The 14,936-nt window shown below is 53.5% G+C and overlaps 1 protein-coding gene across 5 annotated transcripts in view; it reads right to left on the reverse strand.

The window, feature by feature from the left end:
* ITSN1 (intersectin 1) overlaps nt 1-14,936 on the reverse strand; it is a 219,645-nt gene that overhangs the window by 26,937 nt on the left and 177,772 nt on the right. For all 5 annotated transcript variants that reach the window (XM_078076859.1, XM_078076839.1, XM_078076849.1 and 2 more), the window contains 2 exons: nt 7,466-7,587; nt 5,620-5,726 (listed from right to left, as the gene is read on the reverse strand). In XM_078076859.1, the coding sequence (XP_077932985.1) occupies nt 5,620-5,726; nt 7,466-7,587 (229 nt within the window). The remainder of the gene's footprint in view (nt 1-5,619; nt 5,727-7,465; nt 7,588-14,936) is intronic.

Here is a 14,936-nt window from a genome sequence, read left to right on the forward strand (position 1 = left end):
GGGGGATCATTTCTCTCGTAACTCAGACAGGATCCTTGTGTCGACGTCTCACTTTATGGATTATCTGTGGTCTTAAGTCCCAGGCTAGTATGGCCCAGCACTGAGTCTGTTCCCGGCCAATGTCACCCGAGGGAAGCTACCGTTGCCAAGGGACATAGAGGCTCATTTTCAGACTAAACAGAACATAATTAAGATGGTAAATCAACTGCCACAGAGAAATAATCCCATTATGTTCACCAAAGCCCGGGATAAATGGTTATCTGAACTATCTGTGCTGTTCACTGCTTCATCTCTGTGGCTAATTTGAAATTGACTGGGTTAGGAAGTTCTGAAGAGAAGCCTATTTATATGATAATGGACCAGTGAAACCAAACAATTCATCTCCTGGAAGTTGAGAAGAGACTGAAGGGGCTGGGAGGTGTTTGTTCTGAGATCCAGCTGCAGTCGGAGTGTTGAGGGCCATGAGAGCCAAGACTGTGCAACCCACCCAACTCCAGTATGTGAGCTCCTAACACCAGCCTCTAGAGGGCACATCACTGAGCCTCTCTACACAGCAAGGAGAGCGATGCGCTAGGAGGGCAGGACCACAACACCGGAGGCCATGAGTGTGTTCTGCCTCCCCCAGTGATGGTGGATGGATGGATGGATGGTTGCATGGATGGATGGATGGATGGATGGATGGATGGATGGGTGGATGGATGGATGGGTGGATGGAACAGAATGGTATGATATATGATTTTAACATAAAGTTGGGAAGTTGTTACTCTAAATTCCTTTGGCTACTTTCATGGCCATGCTGGAGAAGCCCTGAGGTAAGGATATGGCTCTGTAAGAATTCCAAGGAAGCTCTGCAATATTAGCATTAGGCTTTAAAAACTTGAGACCACTTTACCTTCTCTCTCCTACATTTTTGGCTAAAGAAAAATCTTTGGGCTGGGCAAACAAGTCCAGGAGAGAAATCTGAAGGGCAGGAAGTTAGGTGGTCTGAACAATTAGTAATTCCACCTCAAGCAGATGCCCTCATATGGAGAAGCACTGGTCAGCACTGGCTGCTTGGTGTGGGGGGTGGGGGGCCACTGGATGCCCTCAGGATGGCCAAATGGCCACCGCTCATTGCGGGGGTTGGTATGGAATGTCTCCCACCATGTAGAAATTTGCTCAAGGGTGATGTCACCCCCAATTACCCAATTATGGGGGACCAGAGCCCTGCATAACCATGTTATAAACTTGCTATGGATGGAAACAGGAAGAAATTCCATCGTTCCATCATTTTCGTATTAGGAGCAGCAAAACAATCTTTCTCTAAGGGAATAAAAGTACCCCACCCTGCTGCCCCACTTTTAAAAAAATCACGGAGGAGACAAGGAAAAGAAGAAAGAGCACACGCAGTTGGCCATTGTCTTGAAGAGGTTAAACCAGCGCCTGGGTTCTGGAAGAACTCATCCAGAACACACTCAACTTATCCAACCAGGGGACAGGCTTACAGTCAGGCCCCGACTATGGACCAGGCACCTGTCAGGTTCCGGGGTGGGTCTCCTCCTGGGATGTTCTGCACAGGCAGGACTTACGATGACTGGGCCCGAATGGGTTTGAAAGGAGGGTGTCACTGGGCTCGGGGGTCACGTGACTCAGTCGCCACAGCTCTGCCCTTTGGTGAGCTGGTTCATAATCTCATCTAAAGGTTTACTGGGTTGGGCGCCTGGGTGGCTCTGTCAGTTAAGCAGCTGCCTTGGGCTCAGGTCATGATCCTGGGGTCCTGGGATTGAGCCCCATGTCAGGCTCTCCGCTCAGTAGGGAGCGTGCTTCTCCCTCTCCCTCTGCCCCTCCTCCTGCTGGTGCTCTCTCTCTCTCTCTCAAATAAATAAAAAATAATATCTTTAAAAAAATAAAGGTTTACTGGGTCAAGGCCTTGAACTGCCATGGTAATCGATCAGCTAATGAACATTTCCAAGAGTCCTCAGCTGTTTGTTGGATGAATGAACGCTCCTGACCCTCTGGAGTCCAAGAGCTAGCATGTATTCATACGTCCTAGGTGTCAAACCCTTTTCTGCATACATTGCTTATTCTCCCTCCTGGCTGTTGGCACACCTGAGGCGCGTGGAAACTGAATCACCCGACCGAACTCACACAGCTGATACGACAGAGGCGGTTCTCGAACCCAGGCGGTGTGACCCGGGAGCTCGGGGTCTGTAAGCACTGAGCCTGGGACAACAGGCCCAGCACCCAGACCTGCCTCCACGCCTGAGCTGCTCCACGCAGGCCCTGTCCTTCGTCCAGAAGGAGGCCATCTCGACTTCTCTCTGTGCGTCCCGCGGCCCTCTTCTCCTCTCCCTGCCGCCACTCCTGGCATCTCCTCCAGGCCCGGCCTTTCCCTCCCGCTCCCTGACAAAGTTCCCTCCTGTCTCCCCACCCTGTCTCTACCCCCGAGATGGATTTGTTACTCTTTATTTTTGTTTTCTGCTCAAAATAAAAGTATATCTATCTTAAGTTAAAAAGGTCAAATACTTTATGTTTAAGGAAAACTGTTTTTTTCTTTTTTGAGAAGCTCCTTCATTTTCCTCCAAGCAAGGAGGCAGGAAAGGATGTTGATTAAACACAAACAGTTCCCAGCACCTGGGTTTGCGCGGCCCTACGTCTCATCTGCGTCCCTTCTGCTGTCACTCCTGATGGCTGTGTATGAGGGGCCTGTGCCCGCTCTTAATGTGAAAAGGTTCTAGATCTTTCTGCCCTACTCTTCTTCTTAAAAGCAAATTTCACAGCTCTCCACTCACCAGGAAGAGCGAATCATCTGTTCTAACCCCCAACCATAGTAGGAAGTCCCTATGCCCAGTTAGCACCCCTTTATTTTCATTTATTTTATTTCTTCTTTATCTGTTTCCTAAATCCCAGGTCCTCCCCATTCCCACCCCAAGTACAAGTCACTGGCCCTTGGATCAGGAGTGACAGACAGGCGTCGGCTCACTAGTGACCTTCCAGGGAGTGCTGCCTTCAATCCTCTTTATCCGAAAATGCCTTCCTCTTCCAGCCTGCAAGGATCCCTAAAATCTCCCTATCACTGGGGTGATTCCTTTGCACGAGGAAGTTAAGTCTGTGTAACAAAGGGATGTAGCAAAACGTTCCCTGTGCAGTCTACAAGATGGGTGCTCACCCTATAATCCTTCTCCTTTTTCTGTATGTTTAAAAATTTTCATAATAGCATATTGACAAGAAAAAAAAAGAAATCAGGTCCCCAGGTAGCTACTATTAAATATTTCATCTAGAATAGGAAGACATTGGTTCACCCAGACGAACTCTCAGGTCATCAGAGGAAGGGGCCGGAGCGCAGGGGCACCGAGCTGGAAGGCGGGGCTGTCCCCCCCAGTAGGTGTGACGGGACTGCCAGTGCGCCCGGACCACGGCCAGCCCCCTCGCTCCTCAGAGCCCTGCGCGCTCGACCAGGCGGGCACCATGACTGCAGTTTTACAGGCCCCGAAACAAGGGCTCCAAGAGTTCATCTGCCCAAGGAAACTGCCCAGAACAAGTCAGAAGGTGCTGGAACCCCGGACAAAAACTTAGGACATTTGCCTCCTGGTTCCACGTTCTTTCCATCGGGGGCAGGACTGGCGGGAACCCCCAGTGGGTGATCCACAGAGCAGCCCGGGGCACAAGCTTGCCTGCTGTGTGACTTCAACAAGTCACTTGCCCTCTCTGAGCCTGGCTTCCCCAGCTGAAAACAGCACTCCAGGCTCCACCTCCGGGGCTGGGGAGCACATCCGCGCTAACAGGAGGAAGGAGCGCGCGAGCCTGGCCGTGACAGAGCTCGAGGAGGGGGCTTCTGCTTCCCTGCCAGGACAGGGGGGAGGGTGAGATGGGGGGAGAGCAGGAAGGTATGGGGAGCAGTGCGGCAGCACATTCCCGATGGGCAGCAGGGGCCACTTGGGAACATCAGACACACCTGCCACTGCCCCGCCCCCCACTGATGGCCACCCAAGGAGGGGGGGGTTCACCTGTAGGTATATTTCCAACAGAAAACTCTTGGGTCTATTTTGAAACAACTTGTCTCCAGCCCTTTAGGTTCAGCACGTGTAGGTTCCGGCCTTAACCAGCCCGCTTGCCCCAGGTGATAGGACAGCCCCTCTCCAAGGCCGGGGGGCTGAGCCCAGCACTTACAATGGCTAGGTGCATGTCATCTAAAGACCCTGCAATAATCACCCTACACAGGAGGTACGCTTATCATCCCCATTTTACAGATGAGGACACCGAGGCCCGGAGAACGTAAGTGACTCGCCCAAAGACACAGCCAGCAGGGCAAAGAGCAAGGTGTGAGCCCAAGCGTCTGACCCATAGCCACGCTCAGAAGCTTCCACAGCACCGTGCTCGAGGAGGAGGATGGAAATGCTTTCTCAAAGCACCCCTGGGGGTCGTCTCTGAGTATTTGCTTTCCAGAACATAGAGAAAGCAGATGTCGTATTTTTACTTTACCTCCACTGCTCTCTCCATCCCCCAACCGCTCCCGAACACACACTCAGGAGAAGTGGAGACCTGAAATTACTCTATAAAAACAAGGGTTCACACTTAGGAAATCGCCCCTTCCTAATCACATGAAGGTAGAGCTCAGGAAGGGGCGCCAGCTACCCGGGGCTGCGCTGCACTCTTGGGCCCGGCAGAGGGTGGCCCGTCCTCCCCACCGGCTGGACCACCATGGACCTACTCTGCGTTCTTAGCAAGTCATGTTCCAAAGTATGGCCTGCTGGGCCCAGATCTGGGAGGTTCATTTTAGAACTGGAAGGGGCCGGGCACCTGGGTGGCTCAGTTGGTTAAGAGACTGCCTTCAGCTCAGGTCATGATCCTGGAGTCCCGGGATCGAGTCCCGCATCGGGCTCCCTGCTCAGCAGGGAGTCTGCTTCTCCCTCTGACCCTCCCCCGTCTCATGCTCTCTCTCTCTATCTCATTCTCTCTCTCAAATAAATAAATAAAATCTTAAAAAAAAAAAAAAAAGAACTGGAAGGGGCCTTTGTGATGACATAATCCAGGCCCCTCACTGGACAGCAGGGGACACGGAGGCTCAAAGAGGCAGGGCAGGGAGCTGGGCTCCAAACCCAGGGCTCCTGACTCCCAGCCCAGGGCCTCCTCCCTGCAGCCGCCTCTGGAAACTGCAATGGGAATAAAATATCAACAGCTCCAGGCAGGCTTCTCGGAGCGTGAGCCCGAGGAAATGCTGACCATGGGCAGCAAATGCTCCAACCCTTTTCCATCCACAGGAGCCAAGAATGTCCCAAGAGAACAACATGCGCCCTGGGGACCCTGGGTCTGCAGGCGGGCAAGTGGGGAGCTGGCCCAGGCCCCCCAGGAGGGAGCCAGGGCCGGCGGGGGTCCCCCGCTCTGCAGACTCTAGACCTGCCGTGAAAGCAGGAACTTGGTGATTGACTCTGCAATGCCAGACTGGGGGTGTTTCCGGAAAGCATCAGGGCGACAAGGAGCCACGGTGCTTGTGAGTGGAAAGGAGCAGAAGAGGCAGAAAGAAACATGGGGTGGCATGCACAGGGGACACGTGGACGAAGCCACACAGAGGTGCTAGTGTGTGAGAGCCGGGGGGCAGGGGGCGCGAAGCAAGGCCAGGGTTAGGGGAGAGAGGCTTACTTCAGTAGTTTGATATTACACATAATCAGCTCCTTCCAGTTAACAAAAATCATAGCACCCTCTTTCTCCGTCAGCAGCTCACACTCCATCAGGGGTTTCTGAAAGATCTACAGGTGCAGAAAACGAAGCGGTTCAGAAAGCAAACAGTTAGCTCACAACTCGAGCACAACGCACGCAGCTCTGTTCCACGCATGGAAGGGCCCGTGGGCAGCTGCGCCTTCCAGCAGCATCTGCAGCAGATGGCCCCTCCTCTGCCTGAGCCGCTGGGGGGCCCCCATCAGGTCTGCCCTGTTTGAGGGGGGAGGCCAGCTGAACTCTCCAGGCTGGGCCTTCCCTCCCCCAGGACAAAGCCGAGAGGCCTGTGCAAGGTCCCGAACACTCTTCCCTGCCCACGGTGGGGGATGGGCACGGCCGGGAAAAGTCGGGGCTTCAAGATGCACGTGGGTGTGCATGCTCGCTTCATGCTCGCCTGCAGCATGGGCATCCCGAGGGGAGCAGCCGTAAGCAGCGGGGCCTCCAACAGGGAGCCTGGGTGGGGGCTCCTGGCCCCGGCTGGGCCGGTGTAGGGACTGGCTGCAGGAAAGAAAGGAGCCTGCCCAGCCTCCAAGCTCCGTGTGGCTGGGTGACTCAGGGTAAATCACAGCTCTCTGCCCAGCCCCACGTGGGGAGCCCGGGCCTCCAAAGAGGTCATTATCTAGCACCGGAGGCACGGGGCACTTCGGAAGATTCTTTAGAGATAGGACAGCCTATCGTTGACATAAACGTGGCCGGGCTCAGGCTGATCCCTGGGAGGCCTACTCTTCGTGAGTTCTTAAGCCGACGTGGAACCCGGCATATACCAGACCACTGCACAAAAGTGCCACGTCTAAGGGGGCGACACTCACATCCTAGACATCCGAGATTGTATATTTAGGGACGCTCATGTGTCTTGAGGAGCGGGCACCTTTTTTGAGTGTGCATCAACACTTCCTAGGCACGAATGGTGGCCTCCTGGAGCTGAAATCTATCCTGCCTTCTGTACTCATTCAACACGGGGCAGCTGAGCGGTGACTTCCTGGGTGTAAGACTGTCCAAGGAGATGGTTGCACAACTGTTAGGTGGTGGGAGGTGGGGAGGGGGCAGGAGTTTCAAAACTATTACAGTACTTTTCAAACTGTACAGTGACCCTGACATCCGGCTCTGCAAACACCTGTTTGCCAATATGGCCACCTCCCATGAGTATGGACCAAAGGCTTCTGGAAAAGCAGGGGTCCCCAACTCTGCATCTCCCCAGCCTTCTAGACCAAGTGGCCCAGGCCTTTCGACAGCTACCTGGGAGGAGAGACAAAACGAGGAGTCATCCAGGACATGGGGGGTGGGGCATGGGGACCTGCAAGGAAACATCTTCGTTCTCAGCAACAGATTTTCCTCAGGGGTAATATGTACCGCTAGGAATAACTTGAGATATCGGCCGGATTGGCGGCGATTTTCAGATGCCAACCCTGAGGGCCGGGAGACCACGGGACCTGCTCGACAGCATCAGCTGGCTGGTGGCTGAGCCATTGCTTCTCTAGACTCTCAGTCCCTGCCCATGTGTCTCCTTCCGTACACCTCTTCACGGACTCATTCATCCCTTGGCACGAGCCATCTCTGCCCACATATAGGGATGACTCAGAGGGCCACGGATGACAGTCCAGCCGTCGTCTCTTGGGTATGAATCTCCTATGTGATTTACCATCCAGATGCTCCCCACGCATCAGAAAATTTCTCAGGCTGAGAATCAGGAGGCCATCCTCCTTCACTGAGCAGCAGCCCCTACCCTCTCCCAGTGCCCCCCAGCACTCCCAGCACCCACCGCTGCCATTACCTCTGTGACCAACTGCAGGTCATTGACATAGTTCTCCTCTGTGACAATGAGTTCGTGGATGTATCCTTGTCGCTTTCTCTCGGTTGGGGTCAACATATCCAAGAGGTGTAAGTCTGAACACCCTGGAAAACACAACCGTCGGGACATTTCAGTCCAAGTCTGGGGAAGCCCATACAGCTTCTCAGTGAAGAGACCCAGGGCCCCATGCCTGCTGGCCCCTGTGGTCTCACTCTAGCTGGGCACTGTTAGGGGTTGAAGTGTGTCCCCCAAAAATACACATGAAAGTTCTAACCCTCAGTACCTGTGAATGTGACCTTATTTGGAAATAGGGTTTCTGCAGATATAATCAAATTAAGATGAAGTCACACTCAATTAGGGTGGGCCCTAATCCAATATGACTGGTGTCCTTAGAAGGAGATATCCAGGGGCGCCTGGGTGGCTCAGTCGGTTAAGCGTCCAACTGTTGGTTTTCGGCTCAGGTCATGATCTCAGGGCAGTGAGATCAAGTCCCACGTCAGGCTCCGCACTCAGCGCAGAATCTGCTTAAGATTCTCTCTCCCTCTGCCCCTCCCCCTGCTTGCTCTCTTTCTCTCTCAAATAAAATAAATAAATAAAATCTTTTAAAAAAAGAGGAAGAAGAAGACATACAGAGACAGACAGAAAGAAGGCCATGTGGCGACACAGGCAAGGACTGGGGTGAAGCAGCTACAAGCCAAGGAACGCCAAGGTTGCTAGCAGCCATCAGAAGCTACGAGAAACGCATGGAAAAAAAATCGCCCCTAAAATCCTCCAGAGGAATGTGGCTCTACCCAACACCTTGATTTTGCGCTCATCTCCAAAAATGTGAGAAAATAAATCTCCATTGTTGTAAGCCACCCCGCTGTGGCCGTTTGTTGCAGTAACCCCAGCAAACTCATACGGGTGGCACGTTCCTGCTTCCTCCAGGCCACTAAAAGAACGTCGAGAGGAGAGTAAGTAGCAGCTGGCCGGTATGTCCTGAGGGCTCTCACCATGCCAGGCGCTGTCCAAGTACGTGGACGGCTGTGCTTAAGGCTCACACAGATACTGTAATCATCGCCATTTTACACACAGGGACACGGAGGTTTAGACAGGTTGACCCGCCCAAGGTGTCTCAGCTGGTGGTGGCCGAGAGTCGAACCTGACACCTTGAGACCAGAAACTGGGCTTGACCCCAGACCACTACTGTTGGGTCCAAGCTACAGGAGGGCATCAGGTTACCCTGAGGCTGGATTTTGGAGGATGAAGGGGCTGTGCTGAGGCTCCTGATGGGCGTGGGGACAGGGCAGATCGGTGTGGAGCGCATTCAGACAGCGCCGCGTAAACTTGGAGCCAGGCTGCCGCCCTGCGCCCCTAAGAGCCGAGCAGCAAGCCTGCAGGCGGACAGGGAAACCCCTCCAGCGGCAGGCAGCTGGGCCATCTGTGGCCCCAGGTGCCCAAGGGAAGGGGCTCTGTTGACCTTGCAGGGGGCACACACACGAGACGGTGCCCGCCCTCGCCTCTGCTCACCTGGCTGGTCATTTCGGGTTTTGTTTGCATCGAATGTTCTCAGGTTATCAGCAGAAGCTGCCTGGTGACACAGATACACGGGGATGAAGCGCGGGAAGCTCCGTTCCCGGGGGGGCGCCCCTCATACAGGCCTGGACCCCCCTGTTCAGGCCAGTGGGCTCTCCTCTCCTTTTTATGAGGGGTTCTTCATTTAATCACAAAAAACCCAGATTTGTCAAACAGACTGAGAGGTGTCCTGGATGTCGGTGGGAGTGGGAGCACAGAGTGCCAGCCACTTGCTGTTCGCATACCATCTGCCCACAAGGGGGCGCGACGGAGTACGATGTGAAAACCCGGCGGCCGCCAGGGGTTCTCAGAGTTCCCAGACCAGTGGTAGCAGCACCAGGGAACTTGTCAGAAATCAAATTACCAGGCCCCTGCGGAACAGACGACCTGGAGTTGGGGCCCAGGAATCTGACGTAACAAGCTCTCCAGGTGATTTTTTTTGTTTTAGGCAAACTAAAACTTGGGAAGCTTGCTCTGGGCTGTCAGGGGTTTCTCTGAGTTTCCATCTTCCCCGTTGGTAGTCAATATGCTGGAAGCTTCTGCCAATAGAATGATCCCTCTGGGGGCGAATGACATCACTGACTTCTCACCGAATGTTTGCACCAGAGATTAACTCCAAGTCTGGGTGCTTCCAGTGTTCAGTCTTGTCCCCTACCCTGGCCAAAGGCCCTTTCTAGAATGCCGTTGCTTCTCTTCCTGGAACAGGACAATTCTGGGATGAGCAGGCAGATGGATGCTGGCAAAGCAGCACGGATGAGCCATCCTAACATTAATACTCTCCATGCCCATCCATCTAAGACCTCACTGAAAGCCACGGCAGCCAGGCCAAGCTGTCATTCCACGGGGGCCATGGCAGCCGGGCCACGCTGTCATTCCATGGGGGCCACGAGCGGAGCATAAACCACAGGGCGGGTCTGCAAATGAATCTGGAACCTGGACCCTCTCCTCAGCCCCCAGCCTGGCCCAGCTGTTCTTGGGGCATTGGCTATGCTTTATTAGAACAACTGCTTCCACAGCGAACTCTCGGGAGGCAAGCAAGTCCTGATCGCTCACTCTTGTCCCTTCGGCCACCCTCTGCCCAGCTGTGTGAGCTTCGGCTTCTGGGAAGTAGCGCGATGCCCCCAATTTCTTTGGCTTTCGTGAGGAAAGCCCCCCGGGAAACACCCTTCAGCTCGGGAGGAAACATCTCATGCCTGCCCTGTTCTCACCAGACCTTCCTGTTAGTGAGTCAAGGAGCCCAGGGGCAAGGCCATTTCTTGTTACAGGACAGAATACTGTCCTTGCATGGCAGGGACTTGGGTGATGAGCTGCTCACCGAGCAGAGTCTCCCCTCGACTGTGCAGGACATTGTTTTCTGCGGGAATATTAGAATATTGTTTAGAGCTGGGGTTTTAAGACTCATCCCACAAACACTGTGCAATGAGGTGTGCAGGGATACAAACATCAGGCTCGCGGTGGACCCCGGTTGGACAGTCTGCCGAATGTCCCCTTAGGTCACAATTTCCCTTGGAAGCTATCACGGATGCTATAAACTCTGACCCCTGAAAACCCATGTGTATGACACACACAACATACACACACATTTTGCACACAATTTTACAAGGTTCACAGGCCCTCTTGAAGCTTGTTCAGGGATCTCATTCATTCATTCATTCAACAAATATTTACTGAGGTCCCATCATGAGTCTGGCACTAGCTGATGGGTGCTGAGGATTCGCCATGAAAGAGGAGAAATGCCTGCCCTCCAGAGCACACGGCTAAGAACCTTGGGGTCCTCAGCTGGGGGTGGTACTACTCCCCAAAGGCTGAAGATGGTACTGACCCCCCCCAAATTGAGGCTCCTACTGCATTCACCCCCCCCCAGGCTGAAAATGCATTCTTGGTTGTCGTAATGACCGGAGGTGATGGCTGGGATTGGGTGGGCTGGACCAGAGCTGCTAGATGTCCTGCATAATATACAGGACAGAGAATTGCCTGCCCCAATGTCAACAGCCCCCCCTGAGAAACGCTGACATTACTGGAAACTGACCACGGGACCAGGACTACCCTCGGCAAGCAACCAGCAGGCACATTTAGAACGACTGAGGAATCGGAAACGAGGATCCAGGAAGACACCTAACAGGAAATGGCTTGCTCTGGATTTCAGAAGTTCTTCGGAGTCTTCAAGTTTTACATGGTTTTGAAGAAGCTCAGAGCCAAAGCAACAGCAAAAGGTCTAGGGGGGGAATGAGGCCATCAGTCCAAGAATTCCAGGTGCTGGGGCCAGTTTGGGGTGCACTGGAGGTCTGTTACACATGGGAGGGTGGTGGGCATGAGGAGGCCGCATGGCGTCCTACTCCAGGCAGCTCCGGCCTTCTGGTCATCCACCCAGCAGACCCGCGTCAGAGCTGATGGAGCTGAGAGATGCTGTGTGACTCTGCGCTGCTTGTCCCAAGTTCCACCCCACGCTGCCCACCGACCAGCGTGCCTGGAGACAAGAGGAGGGCTCAGGTGGCCTCTCCAGGCCCCAGCATGCAAAGAAAAGCAAAGATATTTCAGGCAGATTTGCCTCAGCATTATAAGCCAACACTGTTGGCTTTGAATCATCTTTTTAGCTACTGAACTGACCCGTAGGATGCTGTTTTGAAAATTCTTGCTGGTGGGTGCCAGACCAAGAGAACCATTACAGGCCTAAAATAGGCACTTTGAACTAAAAAACATCCTTTCTTTGAAAATGTAATATTTAGAAAAACAAACGAGTTTAAAAACTCCATTATTCAGAGCAGGGTAAATGGAAAAGACATTTCAAAATAAAGAGTTTTCTTTAAGGGTGGAGGGACATGGTCCTTCTCTCCTTTGGGAACCAGGATAAACATGGTTCGCTGGCTCCCTTTCCCGGTGAAAAATGAGAGGATAAAGTACAGCAAATAACTTTTCACGGACATCTCGGTGTGATGAAGGGATTCTTAGAACTAACCATAATCCACTCACAGCTGAAATAATATTGCAAGTGACTCCAGGCAGTTAAAAATGATCCCCAATTACAGCCCACATAAAATTCCTAATCTATGTGCTGTCCCTTATAATCTTGTGGAGTGAGACACATTTACAAAATGGAGAGAGCCATGATACCCCTTTGGAAGGATTTGAGTCTGGGGTACTGGAACGAATACGGGAAAATCTTACCCAAAAAGGTCATCTTGTCCCCTCAATTGGAAAATGTTCCTATGAACAGCATTGTCTAAATAAATTGCTTTATTACCAAAGTAATACATAAACACAGGCTTAATGTAAACAGTTCAAAGGATACAGAAGTACTTAGAGTAAAACCTGAGACTCACCCCTCTCCACATCCCCCCACCATTCTACTTCCTTTCCCAACAAGGTCCATAATTTAAAAAAACCAAACCAGCCCCCACAGCAAGCTGGCCCCTGGGCAAAGCAAATAAACAGGCTTTGTTCCTGTTATGAACGGGCCAAGATATACTATAAGATGGTCAATAAATATTTATTAAGTTCCTATGAAGTCCAAGAGACACAGAAATGAGCAAGATAATGTCCTTGTCCTCAAGGAAACTCACAGCCCGGAGGGAGACTCGACATGAAAACTAAACTTAAAATAGGAGGCAACAGAGACCGGGCCTGTAGGCTGCGGGGATGGTGGAGTCTGTAGGACTCAGAGAAGTAGACGCTCCTCGCTCCTCATCCCGAGGGAGGAAGGCTCCTCAAGGAGGGGGTGGGGGGGGCCCGTATCAGGGAGGATGGGGCCATTATGTTGGGGGTGTCAGGCCAGCATGCCAGGTAAATGCAGAGACACTGTGGGAGATAAGGTGGGAAGTGGGAAGAGGATAAGGCGGGAGGTGAGGTCATGATGCCAGAGGGCCCAGGTGAGAAATCTGGGTACCACTCAGCCATATGGAAACTCAGGCAATGGTTTTTCATCTTTAAGGGAAAGGCTATACACCAATGTCTCTGGGGACATGCCGCCCAAATCCTCTGGCTACATGGCCCCGCTCCCCAGGATACACACTGGAGCTGGAGATCCCATCTCTCCTGAAGGCTTCTCCAGGCTTGGCCTGAAGGTAGGACACGGGAGCCTCATGGGTCCTGGTGTCTCCTGCCAGGTGAGCCCACGCCCCCCAAGGCTACACTGGATTTTTTCTGGGAAAATGAATCTACCTGTGCTGCCTTCAACCCCCTGGCCAGAATGGCACACGTGGGTGGCTCATCCCATAGGAAAGGCCACAGCGGATGTGCCATAGAGGAGGGCTCTCTGGTCAGAGCACTTCGTCCTCCACCTGCAGCTGACCGCCCCCCGCCACCCCCCACCCCATTCTCTCAGCTGTGAACTTGTCTGTCCCCGCTGTGTGCTGTGCCTGGAGCTGGGACTTGGGGATGAATGAGGCGAGCGGGGTCCTTGTCCTCGGGGAGCCTCGGTCTACTAGAGGCTCGGGCAGCCCATCCAGGCGCTGTTCTTGCCGAAGCACAGCTTCCTTGCAGAGGCGCCCCTGGAAGCTGCCGGCCCTCGAGACCTCGGAGCTGAAGTCCCTGAGACTAGATTTCCATGGGGGTCTAGAGAAGCTGGGGGGGCATGGGAATCTGTGGGGAGGACGTTGGGGGGGTGCCCCCTGATGGCACCAAAGCCCAGGCCGCCCTGTCCAACCTGTCTTGGGGACCCACCAGCTCCCTCTGGGGGTTTCCACCCGGCCACACTCAGTATAACCCAGCAGCTTCAAAAGTACCAACGTGGCTTCCAGATAAAGCGTTCTCCCAAGAAGGGGGCTCCGGTCTACGTGGGCTGCCAGGCAGTTTCGTGACGACTGAGAATTTGCAAAAATCAAATTACTCTCGGGGTTCAGGTCTCTCTTAATTTGCCATAAAGGAGAATATTGGTAGCTTTGTAACAAAAGGCAGAACACTCGTGGCTTTAGAGCCGATGCCGGAATCCCTGGCGTGGCGTCAAGTGCCCCACGGTATGCGCTTGTCAGCTCATTCCTGGCCCCGGTTCTGTTACCCCCAGCCTTTGTTGTCCCTCCTTCCTGAGCTCCTGCTTTCTCTTTTGTTTGTTTGTTTTGTTCTGGTTTTTTAGAAGATTTTATTTTTAAGTAATCTCCATGCCCACATGGGGGGCTCGAACCCACAACCCCGGGATCGAGTCGCACGCTCCACTGAGCCAGCCGCCCGCCCCCTGAGCTCCTGCTTTTGATGTGTGCTAGCCCGCAGTATCCCAGGGGCCCTGAGCAGCGGCCATAAACAAATCCCTTGGATACACAAGGCAAATTGGGGCATTAGAAGTACAGACACATTTTTATTGGAATGTGAGGCAGTAGTTTGGATCAGAGGGACCGGGGAATACATTCCAGAGGAGCAGGAATTTGAGCTGGACTCCGTCAGGGTGGGAAGGAGGGAGGGAGCCAAGCAGAGGGAGTGGGCAGAGAAAAGGGGAGGAAGAGTAGGATGCCTGGAGCCCCGGACCCGGGGGAGGGAGGGGGGGACACAGATGCGGGGGTAACAGGGAGGAAGGAAAGTCACGCTGAATGCTCCCACGGGCCACACGCTTCCAAGCACCATTATGTTCGTGACCTCACTGAGTCCTCACCAACCATCCCGTGTGGTAGGTACTGCTGTTAGTTTCCCATTGAACAGACAGGACGACTGAGGCACAGAGAAGTTAAGTGACTTGCCAAAGCCTCGGTTAATCAACGGCAGAGGGAGTCGTACCCGGGAGCTCCCGCTCTGGGCCACCATGCCTCCCGCCTTGCTGGGAAGGTGACATATTCGTCAGCTGGAGCTGCTGTAACAAAGTTCCAGGGACGGGGGGGGGGGGGGGCCTCAGATGAGAGAAATGGAGTCTCCCAGCTCCAGAGGCAGCAAGTCCAAGGTCGAGGTGCCCGCAGGGCTGGTTTCTTCTGAGGCCTCT

The sequence above is a fragment of the Halichoerus grypus genome, chromosome 1 (assembly GCF_964656455.1).
Source record: "Halichoerus grypus chromosome 1, mHalGry1.hap1.1, whole genome shotgun sequence".
In the NCBI taxonomy this organism is placed as follows: Eukaryota; Metazoa; Chordata; class Mammalia; order Carnivora; family Phocidae; genus Halichoerus; species Halichoerus grypus.